Source organism: Syngnathus typhle, linkage group LG11 (genome assembly GCF_033458585.1).
Source record: "Syngnathus typhle isolate RoL2023-S1 ecotype Sweden linkage group LG11, RoL_Styp_1.0, whole genome shotgun sequence".
Classification (NCBI taxonomy): Eukaryota; Metazoa; Chordata; class Actinopteri; order Syngnathiformes; family Syngnathidae; genus Syngnathus; species Syngnathus typhle.
This window is the reverse complement of record NC_083748.1, coordinates 13,355,103-13,366,135: the sequence shown is the minus strand read 5'-3', so window position 1 is coordinate 13,366,135 and position 11,033 is coordinate 13,355,103. Positions and strand designations below refer to the sequence as shown.

The window sequence follows — 11,033 nt, the reverse complement described above, 5'->3', positions numbered from 1 at the left end:
TGTATTGTATTGCTGAGCATCCTTAAGTTGTAATACCAGTGGTTACCAATAGATGGCAGCCATCACTCAACATAGCATCCAACTGCAAGACTGTAGCTGAGTGAGTGAGTGTCCTGACTCATTTACCCCCCCCCATTAGCTTTGTAATAATAGGTCAGTTGGTGAAATGGTTCTGATTGGCCAATGTAAGAAGTTCATAACAGGGCTTTTGTCATGAGGGATGGATACAAGACAAAATGATCGTCGGGAGCTGTTCCCACGCCTCTCCTCGGTGTGGGCCAGTTTCCTGTTGCCTAGCAACCATGACAGATGCAGATCTAGTAGACGCTCCCGGAGAGTTGGGAATTGTATTTGGGTGACATTCAGACTAACCCAAATTGCTACTGTTACTGTAGTAAAGATGAAGGTATTTTTTGTGCATTATTCATCTGCACACCAACTTTTGAGTTTGAGTGATTTCGTGTTTCCTTCCGGTGATTCATTGGCGTTTACGCACTATGGTCACTGCAATAGTGGCAACGTACCATTAGGGCAAGAAGAGCCCTTTTCGCCCTTTTATCTGAAAATGATGGGTGTATGAATGTCTCCAATCCAAAAGTAGTGGATGTGCCAACGTTGACTTTCTCTATTCAAGAAAAGTCAATAGGAAATCAAAGCTGCATGAGCCATAAATCGACTCTTGCTAGAACTTTTTCGTAAATCAACACGTCATCTCCCTCATTTTTGTTCCTGATTTTCTTCTTTCTGGAATTCACTGGCTCCTTCGAACCAAAATTTCAGGCACTGGTCCTTGACATTGACTTTAAAAGTCTCAACTTACAAATTGAATCAAATGATCATAACCAGCAAAAAGAAATGGTAGTACTCGAGAGTTTGAAAACATTTTAATAGAAATCAATTTTGGTATAAAAAAAAAAACAAAAACATGCTTCAATCACGAGAATTTTTACATAATCAGATAGGCCAGGCACTATATCTTTTTTATACATGTTTTGTTTTTTGTTTTTTTTATATGTTGTGGGAACAGAAAGCAGACATCACCAATCTATTTAATCACATTGAACCGAGTTCCTCCGAAACAAACGTGGAGCGAGCGAGGCCTGAAAAAGCGACACACAAATGACAACCCCAACAACACCACACTCACAAGATGGCTCCCTCAAAACACTTGGCTTTTATGCTCATCTGTTCATTGGAAACAAAAACAAAAAAAAAACCATATAGACAACTTCCTCTTTCTTCTTTATCACCAGAATGCCCGTTGAGGCCCGTTGAGGCCCGTTGACTTTTGTGATGAATTTTCCAAGTATGGTTTCCCATTAGGCATATATGGATATTACTTTCAGGGGTGTATGTCACGTTGCTCTCAAGGACATACTTCATCTTAATTCCTCCTCTTAATGGATCTGTACAGCGATGTTATTTTACCCTCTGAGGGAAATGGCTGCTGGCTGGGAGTTATGATGGAGGTCGGGGAGGCGGGGAGAGCGCAACTCCTTCCAGAAAGAGCTCTCTTGTTGAATCGAGCACGTATAAGGAGGGCATGATGGCAGCGGGGATGTCGAGGAGAGCTGCTTGATAAGTAGATGAGACCATTTTGAAGAGAGCCCCAAATGAGTGTAACGAGCGAGTTCAAACGCATTCCCAATATACAGCGACAACACAACACATGATGTTAAAACTCATGCACAACACACTTGGTTCAATAGAACTCAGCAAATGAACGAGGGGAGTCTTAATGCAGATTTGGCCAATGGATGATGATTTTAGACTGGAATAATCACAGCGGGAATAAGCATTTTTCGTTGTTGTTGTTACCTTTTTGGCATCGATTATCCCATGGCGGATGATTCTGATGGCAGTTGGCAGACGACACCGACAACACCCGAACACATTTTAAGTTCCGCATGAGTCACTCACTTCTGCGATGAATCAAAGGATAAACTTCCATCTTTCAGTCTCCAGGTAGATCTCATGCAGTAGTTTTATTTATTTATTTGTTTATTTTACAACACAAGATGATACCTCACAATTGTTCCGGCGGCACAAGTGCTTCCCTGCAGTCAACGTGTTTGGAAAAAAACACGCTCCCGCCATTTCCATCCGTGTGAAAATGACACTCCTGACAAGCCCATCAGGTGGAAATCCAGAATTTGAAAGATGCTGATTTGATCTTGACTTTGAAGTGTCCGTTAGATGGCGTGGTTGCTGTAGCTGATGTACGTCTGCTTTGTTGAGAAACCTGAAGAAGAGTAAGGAAACATCAGGCTGCTGTTTTCCACCTTTTATGGACAATCATTTCAAGACAACATATGGTTCTGATCACACATACCAAGTTTTGGCATCTTTACCGATTTTTACATTTACAATGAAGACATTTTATTTTAAATACAATGATGTAAAGTTTTCCCATTGGAAATAGGTTTATTGCATTTCTGATGCTTGAGATTCGTGTATGCATTTTCAAATCTCTCTGTAGCTCGGGATTAACAATGACCATTATTCAACAAGTTTAATATTTACGAGTGCTGCCTTTGATCGTTTCCTGAGCAGATTGGGAAGACAAAAAAAGCAGTTTTAGGAATCCCCAACCACAGGATAATCACTCTGGATAATCCTGTAAAGACATAAAGTAATGGGGCCTCTACTGACTTTGATCTCAAAGAATTGAACATGCTCAAATTTAGCCCAAATGACACTGTGTGTTTATCCCACTCCACTCGCACCCCGCAGTTGATTCTGTAAAAAAATAAAAATAAAAATGAATACCCCTTCCACCACCATTTCCTTCAAGCTCTTCTCCCCTGACGGTGTGAGCCGATCCGCTGAGGTGGCGCCAATAAATCCCTACACTGCACATATTTGCAGGTACTTGGCACGAGCCAAACGGCGCCGACAAGAATTTTTCAATTTTATCAAGTCGTAAATCCACACCGCCGATGACAATGACGAATGGCGCTTATTCAAATAGCCGGGCAGCCCCACGCAACAGCAATCCCATCGGGATAAATTGCTTCTGGCCATCAGTTGGCCTTGTGAGGCTTTGCGCCGCTTATTGGAGCAAAAAGCCCAGCTACCCATCAAATTGGAGCAAACGTGACACTCTCCTTTGACATGTGAACATTGGTGATGTTCAATTTTTTATTCAATTTTTTTTAATTCTATGATACCGATACAGTGGTTGATACCAATACAGAGTTATTCATGCAAACTCTAGAGAGCCCTCATCGCATGTGCATATACAGGAAAAACCTTGGGATGCATTTTTTAAAATTTAAACTTTGAGTTATAAGACGGTTTTACACGATTCACAAAAATGCTTGGTGCCAATCCCCCACAAATAGGGGGGCTTTACTCTAACAAGATTGTGCATTTGTAGTCCAATATAGAACACGGGTGGGTGTTAGCAATCGTAATCCGTCCTTGCGATGACTTGGAAACAATACCCAAAGCGGACTGAATTAACAATAGTGGGAGTTTAGCGGAATCGCTCAAGTATTAAATAACTCCCTTCCCTCCAATTTGTGCATCAATCTGATTCACATTCTCAAGGACAAAACAAACACTTACTTTGTGTTTCCAGGCTTTCGCACAGCTCCGTCTTGGCCTCGCCGTTAGGCCTGAGTCCGGCCTTGGGGTTGAACTTATTGGACATGGTGGCGGCGGTGACCACGGCTTTGAGGCTACGTGTTCGTTTGGGCACGTTCTGCTCGGGGTGGAAGAGTACCACGTAGACCTTGGGCATGTAGAGCAGGCCCAGGGACACAGAGGCGCTCAGGCTCACCGAGATGGTCAGCGTGGTCGTTTGGATGTACATCTGCAATAAAGAATCACGCATTAGCCCTTTACCTTCTTTCGCTTGCGTGTTGGGAATGTTTCCGGGGGCCAAGTGGCCTGCATGCTGCATGTGACAGCTGTTGTGTTGGATTCTCATTAGTGCGTCCAATGACCCGTTTGTCGGCCAAGCTGTTGTTGGAATGGTTTCGACCACGATGGATCGACACACAAACCACACAGCCCATTTGTCTCAGTTTTACACAAATACAGTACATCACTTGGCTCATGTGATTCTTACATTAAAAACAAGAAATCATTGTATGAACATATTCACAGGCTTTGTGCAATACTTTGTAAACACACCTTTGGTTGCAGCCTTTTTAAAGATGTTGGAGCACCTCCCTTTGGGGACTTTTGCCTGTTTCTCTGTGCAGCACCTCTAAAGCTCAACCACATTGCGTGGGGAGCGTGGGGGCACAGCCATTTTCACATCTCTCGTGTTCAATCACATTCAAGTAGTCGGGTCACTGGCTGGGCCACCCGAGGACATTCACAGTTGCTCTGAAGCAACTGATGTGTTTGATATATTTGTTTTTTTAAGATATATATACCGTAATTTTCGGACTACAAGTCGCGTTTTTTTTCATAGTTTGGGTGGGGGTGCGACTTATACTCAGGAGCGACTTATATACATATATATGTTTTTTTTCACTTTTTTGGGCATTTTATGGCTGGTGCGACTTATACTCCGGTGCGATTTATAGTCCGAAAATTACGGTATCTAGTATAGCATAAAAACAAATAAGCCTATTTTAATTGCTATCCAATTCAAATATTCCAAGTACTTATATGCTTATTGAAAGCCACGAGTGCATGTATATGCTTTGTACCATGATGTTTAAATATTTGATCATATTTTGCCTTTAAAGTTGGAGCTCTTCCTCCTCACTGGGTGCATTTTCATCTCCCGCTGAGATACCTCCCCCCCCATTCCCCGCCCTCTAACTCCTTCATCAAAGCCCCGTAACATTTAAACCCCCACGTGAGCTCGGCTTTAATGTTTTCTTATTATGAGCCAATCTTGCGACCGAGTATCCATCGCGTCGCTGCAGTAGTATGTGTAAATGCACGGTGGGACGGTGGTGAAGTGGAGCGTGGCTGTATGTATGGACAGCGGAGAAGCAGCTGCGCTTTTCCCTTGACAGATGTGCACAGGGATGGCCGTGGACCTCTTTACTGGTGCCTTAGGGACTCATACTGTTGAACTCAAGCTGTTAGTCCCATAAACACAGTCAAAACTAGAAAAAAAATGCATAGGTTACAATACAAAACAAATTTGATAAAAAGTGCATACACAGGTTAATGACGTGTGCATGCATGCATATCTAATTATCAATTAATGACATCCTTTATTGTCAGTCATCAACTCAAGTATCTCATTTTGTCAGTTCCCAGCACTCGGTTTATCAAACCAAATTAATTGGCTGTCGTCATGACAGTGCAGTGACGGCTTTTAATTTTGTCAGATGTTGATTTGAATGATGTCTGAAGAGCCGACTGCTCAATTTTTAAACTTCTTCCAAAGTATTAGGGATTTTTACTGCTTTGCATATGTTTGCTGTAATAAAGACCATATTGATTAGCAATGCCAATGTATTTTGGTCACATCCATTAAGGTTTCCCACGAGCTTCTCGGGGTTACGCCACATTGTTGCCTGCGGACTTCCTTGTAAACACCATTAATAATGCACGTACATATTTGCATGTAGAGCAAGCTAGGGTATGAAACTTAATTGTGAGAGGTAGGACACAGACTTGAATACAAAAATAACTGCCTACTTTGGATGAATTAAAATCATCCACCTAATTGTCATAAAAAATGCGATGACGTCGTTCTATGGGATTGCTAGTATTTGTTTAATTCTCGCTAGAAACCAAATATCAGGATGAAATGTAAAACACTATAATCCACCCTGGTGGATTATAATGGAGTTATAATGGACATCCAATTCATGTTCATTTGTTGATGGAGTTAACTCCATTTTGCTACTAGTCTCCAATTCCATCAAATGCTAGCAATGAATGTATTTTCCTTCCCTGGAAGATGATTAGAGAACATTAAGGAACAATTGCATATTTCTTCCCAGATAATAACAAACTTTAAGCAACACATCACCACTCAAATGATGGGAAAAGTAAACAACAGGAGGCCAATCCCCTGCTTGTGTGAAATTCGCTCATTAGTGTCTTCAGAGTGCCTCATCACAATGTGAACAAGAAAAAAAAAATGAAAGCCGCTAATATGGGCTAAATTTGAGGGTTGAGAATTGTAAACAGATGCTATTTTAACCAACAACCCCAGAGACTAGCTCAAAAGCCGTCCCAGCGAGTTTTTTCGCAGCGTGAGGCGGACGGGGGTGCGGTGTTGAACGTACTCCGCACTGGCGCTCTCATTAAGCTAATAAACAAACGGAAGCCTCGAGGGACTCCATAATAGATCTTGCACACCGTTGTTTGTGAAGATCACAGTCCTTTAGCCTTGATTAGTTTAACGGCCTGTTCACCCTTGACTGGCGCACTCGTGGGGGGTTGGCAGCCTGACGCCCAAGGTCTTCTTGGGAAGGGAGGGGGGCTATTCCCGTGCCGGGGGGCTAATGAGCGCAAAAAAAATCCTCAAGATGACGCTCGGCTCTCCCCGCTTACCCGCATCATTCATCATTACGCCTGAGTGGGCCGCTGGGACAGTACTGTGAATAATGCCATGTATGGCAGTGTGAGGGACAGGAAGACAGACATTTAAAAGTTGGGTTTAAAACAACCCAATTTGGGTTGGGTCGATTCCCTCCAATATTCTGGGCTGTCAATTATTATCTTTACAAATATTGCTGACTGTTTTTGCTGCTTTTTATGTTCATATGGACTTTCACTCATGCCCCACAACCTTTATTTTTCTCACAGTGGACTTCGTCAAGCCTTCTTCAATAAACAGTGTTCCAATACGTCAGTCCTTTGATGCCAGCGGCAGAACCTCTTTGTGTGGCATTGGAGCCCATCGTGCTCAGGCCTTCTATCCGCAGCTTTTATTCCGTGGCTCCTCCTCCCTCGTACGTCAACTACCGATTTAGGCCGTCGCTCTCAAGGTAAGCAGACGTCGTGGAAGCTATTGTAAAAAAGGCTTACGGCCAGGAACAGATGTCACGCCTTGAATAATGGAGAAGGTCCGGTTGAACGTACTCTCAAGTGAAGAGCGCGACTCTGGCAGAAGGAAGCGAAGCGTTTAATTGCTCTGCGAGATGTGTCAATGTATGTGCGGTTCTTTACAGGGCCTGTCATGCTTCACCGTTATGAACGTGTTTGCTTTGACGTGGGGTAATCAAACCCCCCCCCCCCCCCCAAATAAGAACCATCTTGTTTTTTTATGTCACTATAAAACGCTTAAGATGTCCTTTAAATATCCTCGCTCATTTGTCACTAACCAGAACCCACTTCCCTTTTACATACACATATTAAGCACCACAGTTACTGTTTCAGGGGTGAGGCACTCTGTCAGAATATATATTACGGTGTGATATTGTGCTGCATGCTTTGAATGGGGGGACGCGGAAATGGAAAGCCAGTATAGAGTAGATTTGGCAACGATACTGACTCGTGCTTTTCACAGGTTAAGAAAACAAGTATACTCAATCTTTGAAAGGCAAAATGTTTTTGCTCCAAATGATTTTCTGCTTAAATTGTCTCCCAAAACAAAGGTTTCAGATTTTATGTAGCTTTGCCATTTGTAGCTAATTAAATATTTTTTCTATTTTAAAAATGAATACACAATGATTCATTTAACACAGTTTAATTGCTTGAAAATGACTAGCCCAAAATGTTCCCTTAAGGGTCCAATCAACAATACGCCTGTGTTTTTCACCTGACTCAAACCATTTTAGTTACCTGTTGCAATCAAATAAAAGGAGTTTTAAGCTATAGTTTAATTGTCCTGCTTTAGCATCGCTTAGGGCCATAAAAGATGCTTTTAAGTGAATAAAGTGCCACTACTTTCCAGATAAGTTCTTGAACATGCTAATGAGCGATTAATGCCGGGAGGGGCAAGAGAAAGGAGGTAGAATCACACATTTGCAGGCCCTAAGTGTTAGACCTCACACTCACAAAACATGACCACACACACCTTGCTGTTTTGCTGATAAGCCATGTTGTAAGAAAGAAAGGCTTTACCTATTTTTCTTTCTCAAAAGATAAATAGGTAAAGCCTGTTCTCGCTGACTTTTGGACACTGTAAACTAGCTGTGGGCCTCTTTTTTCCCCTGACATAAAAAGTGAGCAACATTTTTATAGTAGGTGCAGATAAATGATAAATATAATATAAAAAAAGTTTTCCAAAGTAAATAATGTAATACGTTTGCTGAGTTGCTAGGAGTTTTGAAAAGTCCATCTAAGAATTGTCATATTTTCGAAGTGAATCAAAACCTTGATAGTTTTTAAAGCATGTGCAAACATCCCTGTAAATTAAACCGCTTTGAGTTATTGAAGAAAGTTTTTCACTTTTAAACACGAAAAAAAACCGAGCTAATGGATGCTTAATCCGCTTGTGATAAATCTTTAGAAGCAAGGAAACAGATGGAATAAATGAAATAAAAGGTTGTGCTAATCACTGGGGGGTAAACCATTTGTTTTTTCTTCTTTCCATTTCACTTTGGTTTTAGGCGCACGACTATGTTTGATGAGCACCAACATAAAAGCGGGCGAATAGGGTACGAGAGGTCACTTTTTAAACGCATTAACTGCAGGTGGGTGTGCGAACAAGCTGTTATGCAGATTCACAGCCAGCGTATGAAAACAAGACATTGTGCTGCCGGTCACACGCTGCATTATTAATGGAATTTAGTCGACTGCAGGCGTATGCAGATTTTCTGCACTGCTGTACACAATTGAAATTATTCTGGGTCTGAGAGCGCAAAGCCAAAAGATATATCCGCCCCACACACTGGCTCTTTTTCGGTTTTATGATGTAGTGGTTTGTTTAATCTCCAAGAGGAGGAGGTGAGTATTCATTTAATTGCATCTGTCTGACGCCATGCTGGTTCTCCTGATAGCGTCCGTGCCAGTGTGAGGCTTTCCTACGGTGTTAGCGCACGAAGCCAGCCCCCTCCCCTCCCACAAAAAAAGGCCCCTTTCAATTGGATGCACACAATTTTATTGTTGAGCCCCTTTTGGCTTCATTCCCAGATCATCTGTCGCTCTTGCATCCCTCTTGACCTGCAGCTCATCTCGAGGCCTCGCTAAATTTGATCAATTTGTTTATGGTTCTGAGGTCAGAAGCAATGATTTGACTAGGAGTGTGTACACTGTACACAGAGCTTCTCTCTCGTGTGCGGGGCGAGAGGTCAAACGAGGTCGTAATACTACTATTCGCACGCTTACCTCGAGATGCTTTAATTGATTTATGTTGTTATGTATGTATGCTAATGAGAAAGTAGGGAATCTTATCTGGATTTACACTCACGGTCCAAGTGCCTTAGTCCAATGTAATACCAAAACTTGCTTATCTCCATGTGCATAACCGGCGTGCACATTAGCGGGTTGACAGATGCTGATGCGTACTAGAAATATTAAATGGCATACCAGATTCAAGCCCGTCACTGTGCATTTGCATACTAAGCGTTTTGCAGCTCGGTCAGTCAGCTCGACTGCATTTAGGCCAGCCTCGATTCAGAGTCAAACAGATGAATCTAAAAAATGGTATTCTTACCTTTTCTGTGGACTGTGAGGTCCCAAAGAAGATGGGGATGAATGCCAGCCAGATAATGCACGTGGTGTACATGGTAAAACCAATGGGCTTGGCCTCGTTGAAGGTCTCTGGCACCCCTCGAGTCTTAATGGCGTACACGGTACAGGTGACCATGAGCAGCATGCTGTAACCCAGCAAACAGATGAGGGACAGGTCGGAGATATCGCACTTGAGCACGCCGCGGGCCATTGCTGGATTCGACGTCCTCTGATCCTCGTAATCGATGATGGCCTTGGAGGGATCCACACCAAACCAGATGCACACGCCGAGTAGCTGCACCGACGCCAGCGTGAAGGTGATGATAAGCTGCGAAGCCGGAGAGATGAACCGGGGGGCGCTCAATGACATGGTGCCTTGATCAAAGATGCGATAGATGCGGTTGGTTTTGGTGAGCAGGGCGGCGTAGCTGATGCTCATGCCCAGGCCCAAAAAGATTCTCCGCAGGGAGCAGATCCCCACGTCGGGGGTGGAAATCATCAAGAAGGTGGTAGCGTAACACAGGAAGATGCCGGTAAGCAGCACATAGCTGAGCTCCCTTCCCGATGCCTTCACAATGGGCGTGTCATTGTACCGGACAAAAGTGACCACGACGAAGAGGGTGGCCATGATGCCCGCCACTGCTATGAGCACGGGGATCACCGACCAGGGAGAGCTCCACTCCAGCTTGACGATTGGGATGGGAACGCAACCCGTGTGGTTCTCGTTGGGCCGCGAATCGAATCGGCACATTTTGCAGGTGAACGTGTCCGCCTGGTACTGGTAGCCGTCGCAGCGCTCACAGTGCCAGCAACACTGGATGCCCTTCACAATCTTCTTGCGCTCGCCCGCACGACATGCCTGACTGCAGATTGACGACGGAATCTGACGAACGGCCCCGGGCCACTGCATTGAACGAACCTAGAAGGAAGGCACAGGAAACAGACTTCAGCGTATTTTACGTAATAAGTCTAATAGTTTACTCCGGCCTGTTGATGCTTAACTTCTCAACTAGATCTCGTTCGTCTCTTTTACGGCGCTCATGCTAACTCCTGAAGTATTCAGACCAAATTTGAACTTCCATCAGATCAGATCTCAAACCAGGGATAATCTGCTTTAATTCACAATCCTGTCCGAGGTTAGGGCGTTGAAATTCAGTGCCCAGCTGCTTGTCCCTTTCATACCACCCCCAAAGGCAGGAGATTTGTGAATCCTCTCTGACTTCTCACCCCATCGTGTCTTTCAGTTATTAAATTTTACAAAGCTGCCTTCATGTCTGCAATACAAGCTGGGTCAACTTGACTGCCTTATTCCGTGTCTGGAGCGTTCTTATCATTCTTCTGGGAAAAAGTCTGCTTCGTCAAGCAGTGTGAAACCAGTGAATGAAAAAAAGTTGATGAAAAAAGATTGTCTTGGGTTTGTTGCACATTGGCAGTATTGAAGATATTTAGAGTGGAGTAATATGAGCTCAAAGATGGACTGAAAATAT

At 43.4% G+C, this 11,033-nt stretch overlaps 1 protein-coding gene and 1 long non-coding RNA gene across 2 annotated transcripts in view; one reads left to right on the top strand and one right to left on the bottom strand.

Moving 5' to 3' along the window:
- Window positions 1–865: 865 nt before the first annotated feature.
- The window catches only part of LOC133162486 (metabotropic glutamate receptor 4-like), an 88,145-nt gene continuing 77,977 nt past the window's right edge, over window positions 866–11,033 (bottom strand). The window contains exons 9-11 of the mRNA XM_061291697.1: window positions 9,530–10,465; window positions 3,571–3,817; window positions 866–2,242 (exon numbers count right to left, since the gene is read on the bottom strand). Coding sequence (XP_061147681.1) covers window positions 2,193–2,242; window positions 3,571–3,817; window positions 9,530–10,465 — 1,233 coding nt within the window. The 3' untranslated portion in view covers window positions 866–2,192. The remainder of the gene's footprint in view (window positions 2,243–3,570; window positions 3,818–9,529; window positions 10,466–11,033) is intronic.
- LOC133162487 (uncharacterized) overlaps window positions 6,738–11,033 on the top strand; it is an 88,392-nt gene continuing 84,096 nt past the window's right edge. Inside the window, exon 1 of the long non-coding RNA XR_009716231.1 lies at window positions 6,738–6,917. This is a non-coding gene — a long non-coding RNA (uncharacterized LOC133162487). The remainder of the gene's footprint in view (window positions 6,918–11,033) is intronic.